The sequence below is a fragment of the Eutrigla gurnardus genome (genome assembly GCF_963514095.1).
Source record: "Eutrigla gurnardus genome assembly, chromosome: 24".
NCBI classification, from domain to species: domain Eukaryota; kingdom Metazoa; phylum Chordata; class Actinopteri; order Perciformes; family Triglidae; genus Eutrigla; species Eutrigla gurnardus.
The window spans coordinates 9,100,057-9,126,744 of NC_139935.1; the positions used below are offsets into that span (position 1 = coordinate 9,100,057).

At 40.3% G+C, this 26,688-nt stretch overlaps 3 protein-coding genes across 3 annotated transcripts in view; 1 reads left to right on the plus strand and 2 right to left on the minus strand.

Moving 5' to 3' along the window:
• LOC311010055 (scavenger receptor cysteine-rich domain-containing protein DMBT1-like) overlaps window positions 1-26,688 on the minus strand; it is a gene marked incomplete at both ends in the record, with an annotated part of 528,569 nt that overhangs the window by 199,496 nt on the left and 302,385 nt on the right. The window lies entirely within an intron of this gene.
• Window positions 1-26,688, plus strand: part of LOC311010000 (scavenger receptor cysteine-rich type 1 protein M130-like) — a gene marked incomplete at both ends in the record, with an annotated part of 117,861 nt that overhangs the window by 28,829 nt on the left and 62,344 nt on the right. The window lies entirely within an intron of this gene.
• On the minus strand, window positions 12,656-14,505 carry LOC311009988 (uncharacterized protein). Its single transcript, XM_084004477.1, has 6 exons — window positions 14,451-14,505; window positions 14,283-14,374; window positions 14,070-14,184; window positions 13,435-13,704; window positions 13,141-13,317; window positions 12,656-13,052 (listed from the first exon to the last, which is right to left on the minus strand). The coding sequence occupies exons 1-6, from the start codon at window positions 14,461-14,463 to the stop codon at window positions 12,850-12,852; spliced, it is 870 nt and encodes a 289-aa protein (XP_083860603.1). The 5' UTR covers window positions 14,464-14,505; the 3' UTR covers window positions 12,656-12,849.

Below are 26,688 nucleotides of genomic sequence, written 5' to 3' on the forward strand. Positions count from 1 at the left end.
TATTCAGTTGCTGTTACATCTCTCACGCCCCAATGCGGCCTTCAAGGCAGCGCTGCATGGAAGGCAAACCCCGCCCTCCTTAACCTTAACAGCATCACCATCAACTGAATGCACCTTGCGTTGCCTTGAAGGCTTCGTTGGGGGCGCAAAACACCAAACACCGCCGTTCGCGTCATAGTAGACGTGACTCATGTCGGGACTATTCGGGACCGGTCGTGACTCTTCGGAACTCTGGACTGATACGTAGCCTACCGGATCTACCGACCCAGTCTACGTCCATGCACCAGACCAAGGTAAGTTGTAGTAAACTGTCATGTTCATTTTAATATCGACACAAATAGCCTAACAAAAATGAAATATCTCCAAAAAGGAGATGCTGTTCTGTTTTATTTTTTTGCAAAATGTGTTCATGTAAAAGTTTATCGCATAGCTAGCTAGGTTAATACTAGTAGGCCTATAGCCTACGATTCCTAGTCAAATGTAGTAACCGTGTTGTTGCCCAAATTAGCTTTTAGTTCAATTGTACGGAGCCCCCCTGGTGACATTGGATAAAAAAAATAAAAGCAAACAGCTTCGCACTCAACTGTTTGCCAGTACATGTCACCGGGTAGTGCGTGGCCACGAGATAGTAATGCGTGGTCACGCGTTATTTTTTTTATATCCAATGTCCCCAGGGGGGCTCCGTACAATTAGAATCAACTCTCAAAAAATGTGGGATTCTCCTCCTTTTATTATATTGACCATATTAAGCCAAGTCTCGACGGTTCTATATCTATTAAGTATACATGCGTTTAATAACATAAAAAAAGGAGGAGCACATGCACTTCTTCATGTTCAACATTAAATTGCACAACATTGCGCCACCTAGGGGTCACAACCTTTCCTTTCACTGCAGATGACCTACAAATCTATCTGCCAGTGAAGCCTAACAGTAACAGTGCACAATGTTCTTTATCTGATTGTATCGCTGATATTAAGCTGTCGCTGGCCCAAAATTTTCTTCATTTAAATGATGATAAAACTGAATGTATTATGTTTGGAGATGATGTGACAGCTGGCTTTGGCACCTTGTCTTCAAATCTCAGTTCAACTGTACGAAATCTGGGAGTGACCTTTGACAGTCACCTGATGTTTGACAAACATATCTGCAATGTTGTCAGGACAAGTCTTTTCCAATTACGTCTTCTTGCTAAAGTTAAAATGTTTTTAAGCCGTCATGACCTTGAGAAAGCCATCCATGCATTTATAAGTTCAAGGCTCGACTACTGTAACGCACTTTATGTTGGCGTCTCCAAGTCCTCTCTTAGTCGCCTTCAGCTTGTGCAAAACGCTGCTGCCCGTCTTTTAACCAACACTAACAGACGTATGCACATCACTCCTGTTCTTAACTCCCTTCATTGGCTTCCTGTCCTGTATAGAATTGATTTTAAACTTGTAATGTTTGTTTTTAAAGCTCTTAACGGCCTCGCCCCATCGTATTTATCTGAGCTTTTAACCGTTCGTAATCCTGGTAGAGCTCTGAGGTCAGTTAACCAAAGATTGCTAGAAGTGCCCAGGTCAAAATATAAACACTGGGGGGACCGGGCCTTTTCTGTTGCTGCTCCCAGGCTCTGGAATAAGCTCCCCACTGAGATGCGTCTTATTTCTGACGTGGGCCTCTTCAAGGCTAAGCTAAAAACCTATTTATTTAAGATGGCTTTTAATACTCAGTAGCGTGATGACACTTCTTATCTTTTTTTTCACTTTCACTGTTTTAATTGTTTTTAATTGTCTTTATTTTCTTTTTGCTCTTTTAATTTATTACCTGCTGTACGCCGAAAGGTCTGTTGTAAAGGGCTGTATAAATAAAGTACATTTACATTACATTTACAAGTAGGGATACCATTGCTGCCCTCCCACTGGCAGCCCTTTGAATGTATATTTGCATCAATAAAATAAACAAAAAGTATTGACTGCATATTATAGCTGCATATTATAGCTTCTATCACTCTAATTGCAATGGCCCAACAAATATGAATGAAACAACGTACCATATTTATGTATTTGATACTGTAATGAACTGACAGCAAACTTTTCACTATCATTTGCAGAATGACAAAGCCCAAAACAAGGCCGTGCCCTTCCTGCCAGGCCCCAAATCCTTTGAAGAGGAAGACCTGCATAAATTGCGTCTGCCGTCTTCAGGAGGATCAAGATCTTAATAGTTGGGCATCAACTGTTAAGAAAAACAAAAACACACACCGGACGTTAAAATCTGCCCAGACATCTGTAAGTTTTAATCCCTTCAATGTAACAAGTCGTTTGGCCTCGTCTTACATGTTTACATGATGATAATTTTTTATAAATTAGTCCTGCTTTTAGTGAATGTGAAACTATTAGGCCTGTAACAAATCATGATTTTTTTTATCATTGTAGTCGCTGGTGAAATTGCCTTACGTCTTTGCAGTAAGATGCCTGATGTCCTAGCCTATATCTTATACTGTGTATAACTCGCAAGCTATGTAGGCCCATATGGTTTTCTTTATTTCCTAAATGTTTGCATTTAATTTGGCCAACACCTGTTCCAAAAATATGTTCTATTAATAAAAATGGTATGCCAATGGTAGTGGAAAACACTGCTTAAACTCCTGTTATACTTAATTGTCAAGTCACTTTGTAATTCCATATACTTTTTCTTCTCCCTATATCTTGCAGGTTTCTAAACTAAATGCTCTCGGCTACTGCCCCCTGCTCTTTATTGGACAGCGTGGACGAAAGGGGGACATGAATGCTGATATGATCCACCATATCTCCGAAGATGGAGTTATCCGTGAAATTTCAAAAAAAATGGGGAAGCTGTACGAGCACCTCCTGAGAAGTAAGACCATCCTAGTTCATAATGAGCTCAAATGTCTGTCTAGCCTCACATGTTGTTTTGATTTCAAAAACCCTCAAGAACCCTTTCAAAAGCCCTAAAGTCTTCAAACTAATTAGGGCCCGAGCACGAAAGTGCCAGGGGCCGAAACGGCCGAAATGGCACTGAAACTGAAAAGGAAACCTATTGTTTTTTATGAAATTATTATTTTTCTACTGCGCCATCGCAGTTTTGAGGGGCTTAGGATGCACCTAGTGTCACAGAAATTGGCACACAGGTCAGAAGTGGCGAAAATTGCAAAGTTCAAAAGTCATTGGGGTCGGGTATGGCCAGTGGGCTCCCAAACGCACGCCATGGTTGGGATAAAGTTTTCTTGATGTTCATGAAATTTGGTGGGATCATTGCTCTCATCTTAAAGAGCACATGTACATTTATACTTTTTTTTTTCGCAGAAAGTCGGCCATCTTAAATTTAGTGCATTCATTTTGTTTTTATGAACACATGTTTGAGGCCTTTAGGATGCACAAAACTGTAAACGCATGTGGCTGCGGGAATGTATGGTTGGGTCTGCCAGCGTCCCACCAGCCATGCTGCTTGCAGCTTTGATTAATGTTATTTTTCCTTTGAATTCATTTATTTATTTATTTCAATATTTATTTGCAATATTTGCAGAGTTGCTTCTTCCACAAGTAGCTGGGACATCACCAGCTGTACCTGGGCCACTGTCAGACGTACCAGCCCCTCCCATGGACCAGTCTGGAGCCGGGCCAGGACCAGGACCGGAAGAGGAATTCGTTCTTCACCTGGTGCCTGTATCACCCCCCACCCTAACCGCCACCTCCTCTCCTTCTCCCCCCCCCCCAATCTCCACCTCCTCTCTGCCTGCCACCCCCCCAACCTTCACCTCCTCTCCTCCCGCCCCCCCCAACCTTCACCTCCTCCCCCCCCCCCCCAACCTTCACCTCCTGTCCCCCCCCCAACCTCCATCTCCTCTCTGCCTCCTCCCCCCCCAACCTCCATCTCCTCTCTGCCTCCTCCCCCCCCAACCTCCATCTCCACTCTGCCTCCTCCCCCCCAACCTCCATCTCCACTCTGCCTCCTCCCCCCCCAACCTCCATCTCCACTCTGCCTCCTCCCCCCCAACCTCCATCTCCACTCTGCCTCCTCCCCCCCAACCTCCATCTCCTCTCCTCCCGTGAAAAGAAGACGAGTGAAAGGTTAGATTTACTCTCTTCTTCATGCCTAATGACCTTGCTCAAACAAATGCAAAAACAAAACAATGATGTTTTGAAATGTTTAAATATTCATATATATATATATATATATATATATATACTGTATATATATATATATACTGTATATATATATATATATATATATATATATATGTATATATAAATAGTATGTCTGATATCACATATACATGACATTTACATTAAGCCAGTTTTGTTCACAGCTTCTCCTTTATAAAAAATATTGTTAAATATATATCTTCTCTGATCACGACATCTTCAATATTACCAAAATACAGGGAAGGTATTTGGGATTTCCTATCCCAACATATTTTTAATAAAATATGCATATTTGGTATGTGTGTGCATCTATAGTGAAATAAGGGTTTTGCAATGCAACAGCAAACTCTCCCATTTTACTCCATGCAGTTGTGTGCAAGGCTTGTCCCTGAATATTGTTACAAAACAGAATTAATGCCAGTGAGACTAGCTACACTACATAATCCGCATCATCAACGTTTAACGTTAAACTGTGTTATTGTGTTTCGCTGTTTTATTCAAGTTTGTTTATTCCAGAGAGGACAAAATGTCAAAATGGCTTAGGATGCACGTAGGGTCACATAAATTGGCACACAGGTCACTGTGTACTCTACTTTCTTTCTTTAGAATGCAGAAAACACAGGACCCAGAAGGTTTTCTTTTTCGAAGAGCTTCTTGACCGAAGAGTTTTAAATGTAAGTATGTTCTCCTTTCTTTCTCTTGGTTTTTCTAGTAAAATACAAAAACATTTAAGGTTCACAATCAATTTATTGTTCATTCTTCAACACAGTGTTATATGAGGATTATATTAGAAAACACAAATTGTAGTCCTTTGATGTTTCAAAAGACGAACAAATAATGGTGTAGTGAAGAGCTGTCCCCGACTAAGAATTGACCTAGTCAAATCTAATTCGTCATGTCTTTCCTATAGTCAACTGATTGTCAAATCATGCCGATTTTTAATTGCAAAATCAAGGCCTCTACATATGATCAGCGGAAATACTCCTGATAATGCGCTGGCTGTCCAATTGTTTTTTCGGCAGTGCTGTGCCATGATCCACTCTGGAAAGTAGCTTGTGGAAGGTGTTGTTGGGCAAGGCTTCACGGCTGAGCACTGTTGGGCGGCTGGAGACCGAGGACTGCCCCTGGTACAGAATTATGCGCGTTGCGATGACACAAGATAATGTGGTTATAAACCACAATAGGTTATAAACACTGCTTCCCTTGTTGTGGCCCTCCTGGAACCCTCTACCCCCATGTCTAAACTTTTAAAGACGTATACCTGCAGCTGTGCTACTACGTTGTTGGTGTTGGTTTTATGTGTAAGGACCCTTATCATGCTACTGAAGAGGTTTGGTGCTATTTTGAGCAATATTAGTGATTAAAATATGCCGTTGTGGATGCGTTAGGCGCATCGCCCCAATCTAATCAGTGTTAGCGCTATGGGGCTGTTAGCGTCTTTCGAGGCTTTCTCGATACATGGGTGATCATCGGAAAAACATGTCTGGATGGCTTATTTGATGTTTTTTCATGGCGAAAAAGACTATGGGGTCCATTTTCACCGGTCTTACACTTTAAGGAGATTGATGAAAAGCGTTTTATTAACAATAATATTAAGAGGTTGATATACAGTATATACCACAATAGGTGATGTATCATTCTCATATTTGTGTGACAATTTTACTGAATCATAGAATATTTGAGTATTTGTGGTCATCCCTAGTGTAGTGTTGAGGATGGATTGAGGAATCTCCCTGTGTAACGAGAGAATCTGCTCTGTACTCTGGTGGTACAGCAGCGAGTACTTGTGTATCTTCTTCAAGATGGCAGCAGTATGAACACTCAGTGGCTATTGTCATTTGGTATCCTTTGGGCTCTGCGCAGACATCTTACTTCACTGATAACACTGATGGTCTGTAGATGGTACCTGATGATGTTCTGGAAAGTTTGAATCACCCATTGCAGAGCCTTTCTGTCCTCGGATCGGTTGCACCAGATAGACAGACACTCAGACATAAGACAAGGCTTGAAAGAATAGAAATAATTGAAAGATGACCTATTCTACTTATGTTCAGGTCTTTGCTTTCAATGTTTGACTCCTACAGAGCAGATAGACACAACTGACCGCACAGTAAACAGGAAACTGCCTGTATAGACCAAACGCGTTTCAGATGTGTTTTTTTCACTCGCAGACAAACACTCTCGTGTTAATCTATGCAGCTGTCTCCACCAACACCGTCGGGCACTTTTTTTCAGCTTTGCTGTCATAGGTGTTTTTTGGAAATGGATGAATTATTAAATATATTAAGCATTTCATAGTACAGATATATTTAAGAACTGTCTCTATCAGAAATGCTTGTTTCCCTCATAACTACTTCATGTTAGTTCTTCATCATTTTTTCCTAATGTCATGCCTTTCAGGGAAGAGAAGAGGTCAAAGTTCGGTGGAAACCGTGCTCTAAATGGTAAGTTCTTCCTCAATTACAACAAACAGGTGTTGGACTGGAAAAAAATTACTTATACAGTGCTACAGCAGATATCCTCCCATTTTAAATACACATTTTTGGCTGAGTACAATTGATGCTATTTCATGCATTCACATTTGACCCAGATGGACCATGCCGTGTTTTAGGATTATTGACCCCCCCCTCTTCCCCCGCGGCCCAGGCCCGCTTGCACTCACATTATTTGAAATGATCCGAGCCTCGGCTTGATTGCTTCTTGCTTATAGACGTCATCACACCTCAGAGTTTCAGTTTTGTCTGACTGTTTTGTGAGTATTATCTGACCAAAATCTGCAGTAAACACTCCACCTCCACATCAGACCACCACGAACCGTTTGGCGGCATCTTTTTAAATGTCCATTGCTCGTATTCGTACATGTGCATCCATGCTTTACAAAAGCCCACCTCTCTCAACCGATCCACTGCCGCCAAGCGTGCCATGCCTGGGCGCGGAACATTTGTACTCGCACTTGTCAAATGAACTAGACTTTAGCCATGAATCGTGCTTGGGCACAGTACGAATGGACAGTGTTAGTGGGCCCTAAGACGTTAGATGTTAGATTTCATATTTTCCTCCCACAACTGCTTAAGTTGCATCAATGACACTGAGCAATAGGAACACAGCTGAGAGCGCTCTGCCGGAAGAGATAAGGCTGAGCACATACAGTATATAAATATTGAAAAACTAAACAGTGCTGCTCGCATGTTACTTTAGAACTTATTGTCCTCAAGGGGTATTTTTTTTTCACATCATAATATAGTAATGGAAACCACGCATCATACAGATAATGACCGGACAAACACAACAAGATAACATGCTGACAGACGACATAGACAGAGTGATACCAAAGTGAATTATCTAGGTGTTTTGTTGAGGGCTGCTATGGCTGCAGGTACCAGGCTTTTGCCATAACGACCCCTCCTGCACAACAGGGACCTGACCTGCGTCCAGAGGGCGTAATGGTGAAGTGGCAGTTGAGTGGGTGTGTAGTGTGCTATTATAAATGCGATGCATGAGATGGCCTTGAGGTTGACCGTTGACAGTGAGGGTGTGGGGAGACTGATTAGTTTGGCAGCTATGTTTGTGACACGTGTGAGTTTGACCCGGTTTTCGACAGTCAGCATGTTGAAGAAGCAAGTGGAGCAGTAGAGCAGGATGGGCTGGACAATACTTTGATATTCGATATTGTCTGAGAGGAAGTTGTGCAGGAGATGGATCAGGATGGGTGGAGTGTTGAGGTGATGTAGCTTCCTTTGGATGGCGTTAAAAGCCGAGCTGCAGTCGACAAAGAAGATCCTGGTGAAATTGCCTGAGGAGTCTAGGTGGTGGAGGACAAGATGCAGCAGGCAGGGGGCAGTGCCCTCTGTGCCCCTTTTTTCCCTGTAGGCAATTTGCAGTGGGTCCAATGTATTTTTGACAAACAGGAGGATGGTCTTGAGCAGCAGTTACAGTCTTTTCTTATTTGTTGTTTTTACATTTTTTGAGCACAAGACAGCCAACAACATACATACCGCTTTTAACGCCAATGTCTATTTACACTAGTGTAGCAGCAACTCTTTCCTGATCTCATCCAAACTCCGTGGAGGACAGCGGGTGGTTATTGACCGGTGACCAACATGTAGTCCGTCACGTCTCTCAGCCCCCATGGCCACCAATTGTTTGACACAGTGACCATTGGAACACACAAAAAGATTGTCTAGTTTGACACCAGCATAAGTGCACACAAACACTTTAATTGATTTTAAGATGTACTATAGCATAACAAACTAACATGTAAGACATGTTTAATAAGCAAATTGTTAAAAAAAAATGTTATTATGTCAGAAGCTTTATTTCCTGTTAATATGTGTTCTCTCTTTCATTTCCTGGCAGTGGCAAGGACTGGGAGGACACGTGGGAGCCGGCTCAAAATTACATATAGCTGCCCGAATTACAGCCTGAAAGTTCCTTAGCTGTTCAGATCTTTATTTTATAAAAGCGTATGTCTTATTTACATTTATCTTATTTTTTCATTTTTATTTATTTGTTCCTTTTTTATTTACATCCTTGTGACACAAAACAGTTTCAATAAAATATGGTTTAAGGTATGTTTGTTGTCTTTTTGATGCATTTTGAAATTATTTTTCAGTAGAGTAATACTTTTGAAAATGTAATTGAAGCTCTGATCGTGGAACCATACATAACAAAACAACTTAAAGGAGATATATTATTGAAATCTCTCCTTTTCTGTACTTGTTCACATAAATGTAAGTGTCTGGAGTGCCTACAAAGCCACAAAGTGTGAAAGTACACACTCAGTATTTTTTGGTGGGCTCAGCCAGAAATCATGAGATTAAACATGCTTTTGAGATGTTGGTCTCTTCCATGTCATGTGGGACTTCAATGAATAATACTGCTTCCAATCTGAGTATTCCCGACAACGTTGCAATCAGAGCAGACCTCCATCCATCCATCCATTTTCTACCGCTTATCCTGTATTCAGGGTCACGGGGGGGGCTGGAGCCGATCCCAGCTGTCATTGGGCGAAGGCAGGGTACACCTGGACAGGTCGCCAGTCTATCGCAGGGCCGACATGTAGAGACAAACAACCATTCACACTCACATTCACACCTACGGGCAATTTAGAGTCACCAATGAACCTATCCCCATCCTGCATGTCTTTGGACTGTGGGAGGAAGCCGGAGAACCCGGAGAGAACCCGGAGAGAACCCACGCTTACACGGGGAGAACATGGAAACTCCACACAGAAGGAACCCGGGCCGACTCAGAGCAGACCTGATTTACTAAATTAACTCGGCAGTGAACACTTTATTGTTGTTACAACATGAAATACATTTTAAAAACAATGATCAATAACCATAATGGAGTCTTGAATGCAGTGTTATTACAGCTGTTCCTGTGACAATACAGAAGGGATTTTCCATGCCATTACTTCAGGTAACAATAAAACTAGATTCTGCAGTGTATTTAAATTGCCTCATGATGTTATGTTTTTGTCTGTCTTGTTGAAAATAAAAAGTGAAATTGTTCATTTTGTCATTTTTTTTTAACTTAAGCCTAAACCTCTTATAGGCCCTATATATAGGATATACAACCATCAGATTATTATTTTTTTGCTGAAAAGAACTTATCAGGATGTCCAGAATTCTAAAGGCTACAAAGTTGTCTACATTGATATGTAATAGAGACGAATTTGACCTCCAAAACAACCCACACAATAAGCCTTTCTCTCTAAAGCTCCTCTTTGACATATATTCTGTCTTTTTCTAAGCTTCGATATCTAAATACAACAATAATTACCCCAAGGGAAAAGAAAGATAAAGAGACAGATCCATATCGTGTGATGGACTGCTTAAATATAAACCATTCATTGTCCAGTGAAGTAGGCCTCTGTGTCTCCCTTCCCCATGCACAGCATGTTATGGCACAGTCCTACTTTCTCTCAAAAGCTCATATCTTGGTCAATTAAAAAAACAAGTGTGTGTAAAAATGTAACCATTCAAAGAAATAAATTTGCATTACCATATTATATACTATTGGTTCATCCAGGGCAATCCTGTCAGCCCTGGGGGAGGGGACACAATGGCTATAAATGGTCTTATAAAGTAATACTGAGGCTAACCTTAAGTAGTTTAAGGGGTAAATGGGGTCTCATGGTCTAAATTGAAAAACATGACAAAGGATAAGGTCACCATCAATATATTAGACACATTTTGCCACTAAATATCCCCTATAATATGTTTTAGTGATTTGATCCATCTTGGCTCTATATAGGCTGTGAGAAAGTACACATCGCAGTGCCTTGGCAGTGAGCAAGATGAAAATGAAACTTTGTTGTAGGAGGACAGTGAAGACATCATTGGAAAGGTCTTGATTTGCAGAGTACAGATATGCCACTGTGAACATTCTGGATGGTTCCTGCTCCTCTGGAATGCCCTTTGAACCTTGAACCTGAGGCACTTTTAAAGGCTTACAGAAAGGCAACACAATGTAATACAAACATGGGGAAAACATTTTTGGAAAGCTCTTGACTTCTTCTATTGTTACCTTTGTCAAACCAAAAGGGGGCCCTACTGGGTAGGGTCAAAAACAGGAAAAAACATGATTTCACCCAATTAACAATAGTAAAAATTAAATCTGACCAAATAAATGTGCTCCCCAGTTCCTAAAACATAGAATAGAATTGCGAAGTTCCTTGACACATGTTCACATAATAGGGAGAACACTTTAGAACTACAAAAAACATGGCGTCGCCCACTTAAATGTATTGCATTTTCGGAACGTTTGTAGTTTTTTTGATTGATTTTCCGGGTTAGGGGTAAGGGTTTTAGAATTGAACTATCTGCCCGTTTTTCAAGAGACAAAGTATAACCTGAACATATTTTGTTCATATTATAGGGAGATTGATGTTGTCAAAATATAAATAGGCTTCTTTTAGTGCTTTTTTAAAACTTGTTTCCAGCTGCTTCGTTTGTCCAAAAGAAGGGTGCGTTCAATGACGGATTGAGCAACGTTTTAAAAACAGAGCTTTATGGATTTCGACCCCGATTTATTTTTGTTTCTATAAAGTGTAAGTGCAGAGGCTAGTTTGATTACATGTTGTTTCAAAATGAACCGGTGTAGATGTTGTCATATAAACACAGCACACATGAGTTCAACATTTATTTTATTATTGAAGTTCACATATACTGTATGTTTGTATCATAACCAAGGACATCGTGGAATGTTTTTGTGGTCAGTATATCTTGTGGTCATTCCATTTTCATTTCATATATTTTTTGGCACACATATAGACAGACTATCATAATAGCAAATGTAATGCTTAGGTGAAATTAAGGTAAAATAATATCAGGACGCGGATAGGTTAATTGATTACTCTAAATGTCCCGTAGGTGTGAATGTGAGCATGAATGGTTGTTTGTCTCTACATGTCGGCCCTGCGATGGACTGGCGTCCTGTCCAGGGTGTACCCTGCCTTCGCCCAATGACAGCTGGGATCGGCTCCAGCCCCCCCGCGACCCTGAATACAGGATAAGCGGTAGAAAATGGATGGATGGATGGATGGATAATATCAGGACATGGTGGCTAATTTACATGTTTAAGCTATTTGTCTGATACTAACAAACGTAAACGGCAACTTCCGGTCCCAGAATATGGAAAAAAAAATGAATTTTTGAACTAGAAATTGAAAATCAAATCATTTTTTTAAATTAAGTCCATCCCTTTATAAAGAAAACACCTTTTAATTAAATTTTCATTTTTGTATTTTAAAACGAAAATCAAATAACCACTTATTTTTTGTTTTTTAATATCCTTTTGTGAAATGAAAATCCAATAAAAACATACACTGACCGTGACCTTTATTGCTATTAGACATTCAAACTTGTTACGAGTTTCATAGTAGAAGTGTAACCAACTACAAAGTAAGGAAGATTTTATGAATTAAATGCACATTTTCCAAAGTGTGTTTTTAAAAGAGGTGCCTTAAATTCAATTCAATAACCTTTATTTTCACTCGAAAGACTTAGAGGTTTCCCTCATTTACAGTGACGAGGAACATACAAACACAATTACAAGGATAACATATAATGAACAAACAGAAATAAAATAGTATAAAAATTACGATAAAATATATCTATAGAGTATATAAAATACAAAAAAAGGGCAAGAATAAAAATAAGATGAATTACTAAAGGAACCATGAATTCAACTAAAACAGTTAGTCAGATGTGTAGCGTCTTCCTCACCTCAGATCTCGGTGCCCAACCATGTCTCCTCAGCAACAGCTAGTGTATGTGTGTGGGTCGGTGTGCGTGGGTGTGTATGTCTGTGCATATGGCTATGTGTGTGCGTGAGTGTGTATGTCTCTGTGTATCTCTGTGTGTATATTTGTGGGGGTGGGAGGCTTGGGTTTCATGGTGTTCTTTGTTGTTCATATCTTGTTTCGTTTTTGTTTTGTTCGCTTTTATATTCTGTGAGGCACTTTGTGCTACTTTAAAGTATGAAAAGTGCCATATAAATAAAGTTTGATTTGATTTGAACATTCAGAAAAAACAGTAACGTGGATTCACACTGGACTGGTAATGAAACATCAGAAGCATCATTTTCACTTTTCCTCACGATATGACGGCCCTGTTTTTGGAGCTGTAAGAAGGCAGAGCAGGAAGCAATACAAAGACTCGTTTAAACATCACCAAAACGTCCTTTTCCCTGCAGCGTTCACTCCAGATCCTCAAGGTCAGAGTCAGAGTCACTGTCAGAATAGTCCTCTGAAAAGCTTTGAAGGAAGTTCTCTGCTCCAGTCAAAACTTGAAGGTAGCACTGTCTCGCAAAAGCCATCCTTTCCCTGACACGATGAAGTTTCTGTTTGGCGATGCTCTGCAGACCTTTCATCCCGTCTTCAGTCAAAGCCCAGGGTGAATCTTGATCATAAAACCAAGCCAGTATTAGTGACTTGATCATCAGTCATTGATGTGAACATTCATGTGATGTCAAATCTAAAAAACATACCTTGCATTGCTGTCCTAGTAATGAGAGAAGACAGCTCTTTTAAGGAATCCCCACGAACTGTTAAGGACCTCCAGTGGCGGTTCATCTCTGACAACAGGATCGTTTTTTCCTCCTGAAGTCTCCGTTCTGCCATGACACTGTCAAATACTCTCCTCTTCGTCCTGAGGTCCACAGAGTCTGTGAAGCATTTATGACAAGAATTTCATTCATGTATGAAAGATCAAAATAAATCTAATTTAATCCATTAAAAGTGTGCCACATTTGATGGAAGCATTAAACAGCTGTTGTCCCTACCATTGTCAGGTAGCTGCCATGGCCAAGCTGTCTCTCCAGACAGAATGGTTTCCAAGCACAAAGTTTCTGTGCTTGGAACCATTCCATTGTACTGCTCTACAACTGCAGTCAAGATCCCTTTCTCCTCCCTGATCTTCCGGCGGATCCTTGCGCGACCTTTGTTGGAGTCGTAGTCTTTGTAAAGTCGCTGGGAGCGTCTCTTTATACTCACAACCAGCATCTCTATCTTAGTGGCCAAGGCAGCAGCGTCTGTTTTGTTGTTGGTTGTTGCTGTAGAGAAGAAAAGTGTGTGTTACACTTTGAGTAACTTATATAATAGTGCGATTTGATCTCAGTTTTTTAAAATTCTCCAATACCATTATATTAAGGCAATGAACTGGAAACCTTAGTGTCGTATGCCTTTCTGAGATGAATCCCAACATAAAACATATTTGACTATTAATCCAAAATTAGCTATAAGTCCAAAGTATCAGAATATATCCAGAAAGCTCTATGGATACTAGTTAGTGAAGAATTTTATTAGACAGTGTTATCACTAATTCTGAGACTAAGAAAAAAATAACAAATTACTCATGATGGCATTAAAGTCAGTCATACACTTTGCTGGAAAAAAAACCCAGTAATAATTTCCTCACTTTCAGCCCAATCCTTCACATCCCTGACCCAGTCTTCAAATTGCCCATCGGTCGCTGCCATCTCTGCCTTCATCGACTCCACTTCCTTTTTCTTCACTTCAAGAGCTTTTGTGGTCTACAAACAGACACATTGAAATAATTAAGTAAAAATTCAGCCCACAATTGAACTATAACTACCAATGAATCTTAAACGCTTTTAAAAAATGTAATTACTTTTAAATATCTGCGGGACAGGTAGGTGGCCAAGTTGTCCATCTTCTGCTCATTCCACCGCATGGCCATGAGTGTTAACATGTCCGTACGCCCTACAACAGAAAATATGATGTTATCACTATTTTGCCTATTTCCTAAACCAAAGTTTGTACTATGTGGCCAACTCACCCGCTTTTGACATGTGCTTTGTTGTAACTGCTATCCTAGAGAGGAAGGCATTCACTTGTTCCAACTCCTCCCCAAGTGTTAACCCAGCCCCCTCCAGAAATGCTCCACTCCATTTGATCTGTTTAAAATATATTAAAAAACAAGGCATGTTATAATTTGTCAATGTTGACGTTAAGGTTTTCACATGAAGTTATTCTGTCATATGGTGATGATTACTTACTTCACATTTAAAATCATGAGCTTTTGCATGAAACACCGAGAGGAACGGCTTCATTTCCAGCAGATGTTCAAACTCTGGGCAGCTTTTAATAATTTTCTCCAGGTATGGCCAATACTTGCAGGCTACATCCATGCAAAAGAATGTAGGCCTACTGCTGGCCAGCTTTTCCTGGAGAAAAAGAGGATAGGCAAAGATTTCTCCCCTGTACATGTTGAGGGCACAGAGAAGGACTCCATGCCGACACACAGCCAGCTCCAGTCCCTCCTCGTCCAGTTTGCTGGCTGATTTTTGTGAGGTCTCTCGAGCCGCAGACCATTCCCCGCCACAAACACCTCTTCCGGAGACCTACGATATTAAAATTGATTGATGAAAATGGTCTAGAGACTTACAGTTCTTATCAATACTCGTTAATAGGAGATATTGTATTCTTGTATATATAATTATAAAATGCAATATTACATGTTTTGTTGTGCTGTGTATGTAGTTTACAAATCGTGTGACGTCTTCATTCTTTGCAATGAAGACGTTATCAAAAATGGCCTGCTCCTCAGATCTAAATAAAACAAAGGGACAGTTTATGATATCAGACATTAAGAGACTTATTTTTTGTTATTAGTTCAAACACTGTGACATCATGAATGTTTATTGTACCTTCCTGCGTTTTTGAAACGGTAATGTTTGCGGTTTCCATCCACGGAAACCGCTAGCATATCCGGGCTGCAAGCTTGACAGGTGAAGGGCTCCTCCTTGCAGAGGCTGTCCACCTCATATCTCACAGCCTCCCACTCGAAGAAGCTTTTGAGGAAGCTATTGCTGGAGATTTTCCCAGTCTATCACAAAAACGACATCTTGATCAAATGATATTTAAAAACTAAAATAGAAGGACACAGCTTTTGCACAATGCACAATACAAATTGGTCAAAAACGACAAATAACTTATACAATACAATTAACAATTACAATTAACAATACTCACACGGCCAAAGCGGACAGTTCGCCGATCAAGCATTTTTAAAAATGCCTGACAGGACAGTCCAGGTGCAGCCATTTTAATTTCTTCATATGAGAAGAAAACATCAATGGCATAGATTGTGGCAAAGTGAAGGGTTGCTGGCCAGTAATCACTCTTTACAACATCCTCCACTCCAGCAGTCCACGTGGCTTTGCATGCACTGCAAGCCAACTCTGGCATGCTGAGCTCATGTCGGCCTTGAAAAAAACAAAACAAACACTGTAATGTCAATTTTCACACACTTAATTATAGAATTGTTTTTTAAAGAATATGTTATTAATTTCTCATTAATGTAACGTTATGCATATCCATATGAGGCTGGGGGCTGGGCAGGAAAAAATACACATGCATCTAAAAAAGAAAATCATGGAAAATGCCAAGCCTTGTTCTGTTTTAATATAGATGAGTACAACAAACAGGTCATGAAAATAAAAAATGTAGTACCTCACATTATTAGAATATTACATATACCAATCAAAATAAAAGGATTGATCATACAGAAATGTCAATGTTATGAAAAGTACTGTATGTACTGAATGTGTGTAATGAATCTGGAATTCACTCTTCACTTTAAGAATTACATCACAGAAAATAAAACTTTCAAATGATATTTTAATTTTTTGAAATGCAATCGAAGTAGCAAAAAATGAAAGCGGTCTGACAAATTTGGTCTTCCTCACTATTGAAATGTTGTGTCATTTCTAGAATCAGAGTGTTTTCGGAGCATTTAGTTGTTGTGCAGATGTCTTTTAGCCTTACTCAGTACTCATGTTAAGATATCATACAAAGCTATTACAAACATTTGTGAGTTTGTGAGATGGGATAGATATTATTAGGAACAAACTTTTAAAAAAGTTTCACATTCTTACCATTCATTGTGATCACAGCCACAGCCTTTCCTGGTTTGAGACTGAATGAGTCTGTTGAACAACCACATATTTTTTCTGGGATCTCCACAGGTACGTAACGTACTGAAAAAGAAAATGTGGATTAAGAATCATTTTTATCGAATGGGATGTACAATATTGTAAAGTGACAGATTTCTGACTAAAAAAGACTGAACTTTACTGAAGAATGTGAAGCACTGCTGATAAGTATTAAGTGAACATGAAGAAGCAAAAATTTTCAGTCCAGCGAGAAAATATTTTTTGTACACTGACAAAACAGAACTTACCACAGGGAGAAAGGGCCTTATTCAGCACATACGTTGTTGGGGGCAAGGGCTGGAAAAATCCCAAAGTGCTGCCATCTCTGTTATGGAGGGGGTGTCTGGTGTGCATGCTGACATCACACTCGGCACAGAAGAAGGGGCGCTGACGGCAATCACGGCAGCGGACAACAGCGGAATTGCTTGAACACTGTTGGCAGATATGGGCTTCCATATTTTCTAGTGCCACTGCGGTGTTAACCAGCTGTGGTCTTGCTGCCCTCCAGCTTTCTGAAAAGATGCTTTTTCTGGTGCTCCAGTTTGTAGAAGCCAGAAGAGCTCTTGGGGTTGGTGCTTCCATCTCATCTCCTGTGGCATCACACAATGATAGCTGGAGGTCTTGTAAAAAACCCTCTATTAAAATGGTAAAAAAATAAATATATATATATATTAAAAAGTTTGATACCTTGAATTTCAAATAAATACAAAGAGAGTTTACATTTAACTCTGTATTACATACACTGAAGATACAAGTAAAAATATCTGAACACAATGCTTTGAACAACTGTTGGCAACGTAAAGTACATACCAATAGCATCTGGAGCAAAGACCACATCAGAGCTAGTGCCGGGAGCACTAGTGTCAGGAGCATCAAAAGAAGGATGAGTCTTCTGACTGCAGCCAGCTGTATCAGAATAAAAACAAACAATTATTCACAGCATTAAACTGGTCTACTTGTCCCAACACTACTTGCACATGATAGCCCGGTTAACAGAGTCAATTACGAAATCCTCACCATTAAACATTTATCTAGGAGACAAGTGGACTTTTTTTCACACATCATGATGTGGACATGTATTGAACTGTACACACAATGACAGTAAATTAAAATACTGGCAACACAATCAGAACAAACTATTTGAAAGGCAGTCTTGCCAAGAACAATATATATAAAAAACTGACATGGTTGATACACAGCCAAGGACAGAAAGACTCTGCAGCATGTGATTAAAACTTCTCACCAGAACATCATTAATAACATCTACAGTGCATCAGTGATATCAGTGCACAGATTTAAAAGACAACACACACCACAGCCACGGTCTGTTCCCCCTTCTGACAAAACCGAAATTGTATAAGTCTGTGTAGTGGTCTAGTATGGCAATTGCGATATTCAATATAATGTTGTTACTTGAAGAAAAATAAGGAAAGAAGATAAATTCCCTTTGCGAATCAGTTCTCTAAATATTGGTTATGGTTTGTTAGTCATGGTATAATACATGAAAAACTTTATGTTCTCCTTGGTTTGGCATAAACAAAAATCAGGATCTTTAAAATATCATGAATGCTAAAACAATACTGACCCTTGTTAGACTGACGCCTGCTGGAGCGTGGCGGTCGGATTACGTTGCCATCGCTGTCCCTCTTTGTCTACCTCATTGTTGGAAGAGGTGCAGCAGCTTGCTCTTTCTGGAGCACACCAAGTAAGTGATCCACCCCTTGCAGGTCATCACTGAGATTTTCAGCCAGGTCATCTGCACTCTTGAGCAGATCCTGGAGCTCTGAATCGCTCATGATGAAGACACAGACAGATAGACAGACAACAGAAAGTTGGACAAATAAGACAAACACAAAGGTAAGCACAGTGACAGTGAGAGAGACAGAGTGTTAGAGTGAGTGAGAGAGAGAACGGCTAACAGGTAAAACACAGCAAGGACAGGTTAACAAGAAAGACGTGGCTCTAAAAAGTGCCTTTGTGTTGTTTGGTTTTCAATAAAACAGGAAAGGGTTGGTAGGATGATAAATTTGCAGGATCTGTTGAGAAAAGAGAGAGCAGAATTGGAAACTCAAACCTGAAGAAGATACAGTACAGATTGTATTATCATAATTGACAAATAGAAGGTAACATTTCATTTGAAGAGATATAGGCTAGGTCTAGGCTATGTCTAGGCTAGGTCACTGTGCAAAAATACCACAGCCTCCAGTCATTACAACAAGGGAAGGGTGGCAGTAGGGAAGTGGTCTTGACAGAAGTGGTAGGATAAAGAAGTATGTGAAGGCCCACAGATTTTGCCCTGCCCTTCAGTGATCTTTTTGTTGAACTTCTGGTGGTAGCATATCACTTCTATATTTAAGTAGGTTACAACTTGTAATAATTTAACATAAAAGTGTGGAAACAATGATTAAAGCCATTTTTTAATGATTTTTCAGACAGAACCGTATTTATTTATACAACTTTTATTCTGCATAGACGCAGCCTTTTTCATTCTGGAGGCCTACTAGCCGGCTGTAGGCCTAGGCTAGGCTACTCGTTTGCTAAAATACTTCTCTGCACATTTAAGACAGTGTAGTGTCTTAAATAAATCAGTCGAATGAAATTTATATTCTACAGTTCTATATGGGCTACCAGCTACATTTGCGCTGATTCTATCAGTTTTTGGGGCGCAGATTTTAGTCCTATTTTGTTCTTTTTACTCTCTTAACCATGCATACATGCTCTTACCTGAAGGGGACGACTGCAACTGCCGCGAAGGACGCCGGTCCTGGTCGCACACCATGACGTATATCGCGCATTTCGTTTGATGGCGCACGCACCTTTGAATACAAATCTTTATCTATAAAGATACGGACATTTTACACTGCGGTACAGAGGGAAACAAATAAATGAGCCTATTATGTATGCTGTCATATCACATCAGTAAGAACATGTTTACAGCATGAATTGTTTGGAGTTCACATCGTAGCCTACGTTAAGTTTTGTTTGGACAGTTGAGGATTATGGGTAATGTAGGCTGGTGCCTTCAGCTACGAAAAACTGGCAACAAACGAATTGAAGGGGAAACGCGGAAACAGATGTACAAGGCCCATTCGTCTTGTGCAATTAACAAGGATACACTGCTGTGTTAGTTGCTAGAAACGTCACAGGTATTATTGTAAAATCATCGTTAGTGTAAAAACCTAAAAGAAATGACAGTACTTCCGGGTAATAGGTCCTCCCTATCGGACAGGTGCTCACGGCGTCTTTCAGCCGTAGTCCCTAGCAACCCGGCGTCATTGAAACAGCTGTTTGGCCATAAAATCTTCCTAACAAGTAGGCTATCCAATAGGACGGATGCTCACATCGTCCATTAGAGCCGTGGTCGGGTTAATAAAGGAGTGAATGGGCTGCTGCAGCAGCCGCTCTGAACGTCAAATATCACCGCTGACGGCATTACATTGTAGTGAAGCAGCCGCTCTGGACGTCAAATATCGACGGGAAAGCAGCCGCTCTAACGTCAAATATCGACGGGAAAGCAGCCGCTCTGAACGTCATATATCGCCGCTGACGGCATTACATTGTAGTGAAGCAGCCGCTCTGGACGTCAAATATCGACGGGGACGGCATTACATTGTAGTGAATTGAACCCCATCTCCGTCTGCAGACGACGTCGAAGGGTACTTTTTCCGTCAGTGACTGACGCTAAAGGGCCCTTGCCGTCAGTCGCTATTTGACGTTCTGGGAGTGAGACTGTGTTGCTTCATGGGTTACATTAAATATAAATAACTAATATTAATAGTCATTCATGCCTCATCATTCCTGCCATGAGGACACTTAATTTAGAAAGATAGAAATATTAGCTGACCAATTAATCAGAACGAAACTAAATTAGAACATGGACTAGTGCAAGATCCAAATAGCAGGAGGAGCAATATTTGTTAAAGGCAACATATGTGTGAAAATAGCACTCTGAATTAAGTTGTGTGATTGTAGTAAGTTAGACACTCCCCCACAGACAGAGACACACACCTTGGAGACCTCTCAGCCTCTTGATGGGAACTAGAGACTCTGCTAAAGCTCCAGCAGACTCTCTGTGTTTCCAGTGCGGTCTGACAGCAGCTGTTTATTGCTGCTCAGTTCTGACTACCTGCTCTATTTGCCTACAATGAGCACTGATCAGTGGGTCACACTGTCTGGTCAGTGTCTCCTTTCCTCCCACATCACACAGGACTAAGCCCGCTACTGTGGATGTCCAATGTCTAGTGCAATCCCCCCTCAGCACCTCGCCATCTTTTTGAGTATTTCTGGGAATTATGCAGTGTGTAGAGGAAGGCTCAGACCTGGGGGTTAAGTTACACTGCAGGCGCATCGTCTACAAATGTACCTGTTTCAGTTAGAGGTGTTTAGAGGTGTGTTTGTACTTTAATATAGTTTTCAATGGAAATGATAATGAAAAGAATTTAGCAATCAATCACATCAACTCATCACATTCCCTTTAAGGGGGAGGGGGCGAAGCAGAGGGTAGGGGAGTTGGTTCAGGAGGGGTTTGGGACACGACATTGGGTGCAGGCACAGGCTCTAGTGTACGGTGGGGATAGAGAAAATAAACAATAAATAAAACAGTTAAGACATTTTACTATATCATGTAAGGGTGACAAAAACTTAAGTCTCAAGTTGTTATGGCTAAAATATTCACAAAAACAAGATCCAAAATAATTATAATGCCCTCTTTATTACGAACTCAAACTTCCGTTAATCATGTATGAAACCTGGTAAAACCGGCTCTGGATTATTCTTTGTCGTATCATCAGGTGCACCATCCATATATAGGAAAAGAAAATACTGGGCACACATTCTAGTCCACAAAGTATCTTGTGTCTTGCAGGTTTTTTTTCATGAAGTCTTACCCGTTTGCTTTCGTGTAGAGCACAGCTTAGGGGGAGGGGGCTTGGTTATGGGGGGTGGGGATGAAGTAGAGGGTCGTGGAGGTCCAAGTGAGAAGGAGGTAGAGGGTGCAGGCGCAGGGTCTAGTGTACAGTGGGGCAAAATAGAATAATCAACTGATACTGAGGCATTCAACATTTTTTGCATCATTGCCTATTCATAAGTGCCAAAACAGACATGGCAGGGACTAGTGTAGTGACCCTATCAAGTTTCTTCACAATTGTATAATATTGAGTATCTGCCAATACAGATGCTAGATCAGCTCTCATACCGATCTTTGAGATTGGTTAAGGACTTCCCTACAGCATATAGTATATATTTCTTAGAAAACATTTTGACACAAAATATTTCTTCCTTGGGTTTGGGAAAAATAGAATAAACAAAGACGGAAAGAGTAAAGAAAATGAACTGGATTACAGGATGTTCTCTGAAAGTTAGTGGAGATTAAACTTGTAAACATACAGGAAAATCATCTAAAGAATGAGTGATTATTCAGTGGTCCACAGGCTTAACCTTTTATCGCTGGGTACCTAAGTGGCCAGTTTGCATGAGCATTCAAACCTACCTCCAAAGAGAGACTTAGGCCAGTCAGAGACTATGCAATGTCATACATCTTTAGGCTTTACACCATTCATTCTGTTAAATTGATGCAATGGTCTCTGTCATTTTGGCCCAAGTTGTCTTTTCCTTTGCATTGTCAGTGTGGAGAGATTTCGTACCATAAAGACTAAGGACACCCTTCAGCTGTTGAAATAAGCATTTCAGCCCATTTCTCTATTTTTTCAGTCTGTCATTAGAGTGATTATCTGCTGCGTATATCTGACATCTAGCAAAACATCTGCTAGTATTTTACTATCATTTAGTATTCCTAAATCATTATTTGTCTCCTATACTAATGAATTCCACCATAGTGTCTTATGAGCATGTTCCATGAGAAACATGCTATTGCCCACTGTTAAAGAATGACCAGCACTGAGGCGAGTGGCTGGTATTGTTTTCACTTCATTAGTCTTTACCAGGTGTTTCTTTGTCTATGGACACATTTTGTCACAGCGATAACTTAACAACCTTGAAAGATGCAGTGTATAGTTGAAGGTTTTAGTTCCAAGATGGGTGTCATCCAACCAATAACTACTGAGTACTCATGTAATAATGTACTAATAGATCTTTATGTTGTAAAGTTCAAATGTTGTTTTCAAAAGGATAATGTTGTCCTGTTGTTGCAAGTCGTATAAATGTAGGTCACGTTTCATTGCAAGCTTGTATTACATCCAGTGCTTTTTACTTCCAGGCCTAAGAGAAGCGGAACATAATCACAATCCTAGAATTTGTGCTTCCAACCCTCTTCCCTGTGTTTAAGCTGTGAGGCAGTCAGGATATAAGACAAGACACGCTAAAAGCCCGGCAGAGCGTCAGCACCATACGGGTCTTCTCTCCATGCAGCATGAAGAAGAGAATTAGAAACTCTCAACATTCAAGAAGAATTCCTTCCACAGTCCTCTGAAGTGGACTCAAAGTGTTTTACAGTAACACATTTGTCATGCAGTCCTTCTTACCACAAGGTGTTCAAGTTCAAATAACAGTCCCATCCTCCTCTGTGGTGAAGGCCCCATCCACAGCCTTAGGATGCAGAGAGGGCTCAGCAGGGTCCCTTTGTCCCTCTGGGTCCCCCGGGGACAAGGCTGCAACCCCTGTCTCCCTTTTAACGATCACTGTTTGGAAAAGAGTTATCTTCATTGTCCTTCATTCTGTATTATTATCATCATACATTAGAGATGTGTGGACTGCAATTTCATCAGCGGGCAAGCAGTTATAACAAATATTCTTTAAATTGTTACTATTATACATACAGTATCTTGCTTGTGTTTTATAAAATATATACACTAATTTATAGCAGTTACAACTATTCAAGTGCACTCAGTTGAAAACTATTTGCAGTGATAGGCTTTCTCAGGTACCATTTGGAAGCAGAGTTGAACATCTTCACCTACACCTCATTGTTTGAGCATTCGCCTTTATCTTGCTCCTTTATGCTGCAGGAAACAACTGATACGGAGTCATTTGACAACATTTGTTGCATCATTGCCTATTCATAAGTGCCAAAAACAGACATTACATACCTACAAACAGATTATGCCCTTTTACACATGCAACAGGACAAACACATACGGACTTCCTATTTTCATATTCTTCATACACCTGCAGGGTGCTAAAATGTAGAACTACTGTGTGATATATCTAAATAGAAAGCCAATGTGTTAATGCATTGGAGCCCAACATTTGAGTCAGTCTGTTGTCATGGAACAAGTTGTAGATCTGATTGTTGTGATTGTTCTTCATTTTACCATTTGTCCTTGACTCAAATAACGAGTCTGACCATAATTTACCCAGGTCCTCTCATTTTAAGTTCACCATACAAAGACACTTGTCAGCTCAATAAGGATGTAATTGAAACATGACAGATTGATAACTGAGATTGTGAACCAATGCATCAACAAATCTAAGCTAATGGTTCCGACAAACAATTCCTAGATATTTTGCTTTCTTTTGCATCCATTGTGTGTTCAGGTGACTGTGAAGTCCTAACCTAACCTATATGAGTGAGTGGAGATGAACATCATCACAATTCTAAATATTTCTAACCCTGTAACTAAGAACGAGGGAGCGTAGAAGAAAAAACTGTTACAAGAGGAAAGAAAAGCAGGAACAATAGCAGTATACAGTGTTGGCATGATATTTCCATCACTCCAGAAGGTACTGAGCAGGTCTTCTTTGGTTCCTTGAAGATGATATAAATCAGGGGATTCATGTATAAATGCTACATATGCACAAAACAGGGCTCAGACAATACATGCACGACTCATGCAAGTTTAACCCCTCTGTACGGGTGGTCTGAAATATCTTGTGATGAATCAGTGATGCAGACGGTAAAATGATATGGAATATGAATAAAAAAGCACCAATAAAGCATTCTATGGACTAACCTTTCAAGATTCTCTCATACAGAGTGTGGATAGACTGAATGCTCCCCTCTTCTGTCTCCGTGACTAAAATGACAAGCTTTCATTATCGATCCTGGCATTGTGCTGAAAAGGTAAACAAACAACATTAGCCTATATCACTAGACCATGCATACAGGGTCAGGTTATTACACTATTATTCATGTAGACCATAGTATCTCAAGAAAAAACGAGTTTACTGTTCCAATTCATATGATTTAAAGATAGACAGAAAGAAAATATGCGAAAAATAAGGTTGATATTAATCACTGATTGCAAATATAGGATCATATTAGCCTCATAGTGGGCTTAACAAAGACATGTCAGGTTCCTATAGATATTGTATTTCATCCAAAATATCAAATTATTTCCTGACATTAGCGTTGGCAACATTACTGTCTTTTTGATATCCAGGATGTTTTATGTTATATAAATGTGTGAGAAACAACTACTATAAATAAAAACATAATAAGATATCAAAGAAAATGTAGGAGTTTCTTGTAATGTCATAATAAAATATGATTTGCCTACGGTAAAGATTATGGTTGATGGTTGAACCTAACTTGCTGAGAGCCACAATTCATCATACATTGGCAGACTTTAACCATGTGTTCACTTTATTTTGCTTCATAGCTAATGCTAGTTAAACGTAACATTGTCTGTGCTGTTAGCTTAAGCTCTTAGCTTTAGCCGACTCAGAACAGTCAGTGCTGTGCTGCTAATGTTGGTTTTCGTACTACTGGTGCAGGCAGAAACAATCCAATTCACACAAACTTCCCCACGAGTCAAGACTGGTTAATACCAGAGTTTAGTTTGAACTGTACTTAATGTTAAAAGATGAAGGTGTACTTACCTCTAAAGATGGATGACCTTCAAGGCGAATGACGCGTTTTCAGTCGGCAGCATAGATCCAGCGCATCATGAACTCAGCAGCTCCACCTTGTGACTTTTTGACGAAACAACCATGAAACTAACCAAACGAGTTTCCGCACACATCTGTGTTCCACTTTTGTTGAGCTTAATAAATAGTGATTATGATTACTGTTAGTATAACATAAGACATTAAAGTAGAGGTAATGTTTCCCCCTGTGACGCAGCACCACAAACCTAATAATAATCAATAATGATCGACGGAGAAATCTTGAAAATTAAACGCATATACACGCTGATATCATAATATCGTCATACTGAGGCTTACAATAATATTTATATCCATACATCCATCCATCCATTGTCTACCGCTTATCCTGTATTCAGGGTCGCGGGGGGGCTGGAGCCGATCCCAGCTGTGGGCAAAGGCAGGGTAAACCCTGGACAGGTCGCCAGTCCATCACAGGGCCAATATTATATATTATAAATAATAATATAATAATATAATTATATATATATATATATAATAAGGATATTATAAGGATTCAAGCGCTTGGGTTGAGTTGTCTGCATTTTCAAAATGTTTCTACCTTAATTGCTTATAAATCTTTACCTTAACCCAGCTTTGGTAATCGTTTTTCGAAGTCATAATGCATGCAATGTAGACGACATTCTGATGCTCTCTAATAACCAGCATAAAGCGCATCGGTCACGTGACCACGGCTCTGTGGCATACGCAGTGGCGGCGCCAGAGTATTTGTTCTGGTTCAACTACGGTGGTGGGGCATAAAATCAATGCCAGAATTTCAATGTGACTATATAACAACACCCAGTGGCGCCGCCAGCCGGAATCCAGTACGCACTGTGAGGACTTTTTTTGAAGGTGAAAAAAAAATTGATGGTGCTGAACCGGGCCGGATTGGAAGATTCAGCGGGCTAGATATTTAAATTATGCAAATCAGCGGGTGACACCAAACAACGTCTGCCCAAGCAAGTCAGAGCTTTTCTTTCTCTCACACAGTGACCTGGAGAGACGGAGCTGCATTTGAGAGGACGATCGCGCGTGTGTGCGCAATTACGCATAGCGTGTGTTGGCCCCTCTCCACTACACAACACAGCTCGGCTCTAGTCTCGTCACCTCTCTGCTGCTGAGCACTGTGGGCCGAGCCGATGCATGTCTCTCTCCCCGGGCCGGCAGAGTTATCATACCGTACTGTGCGTGTCCAAGCGTGTGTGTGCGTGCGTGGAGTGCTCACAAGGGTGCGCTTGTGATTAGGGCGGGGATGGA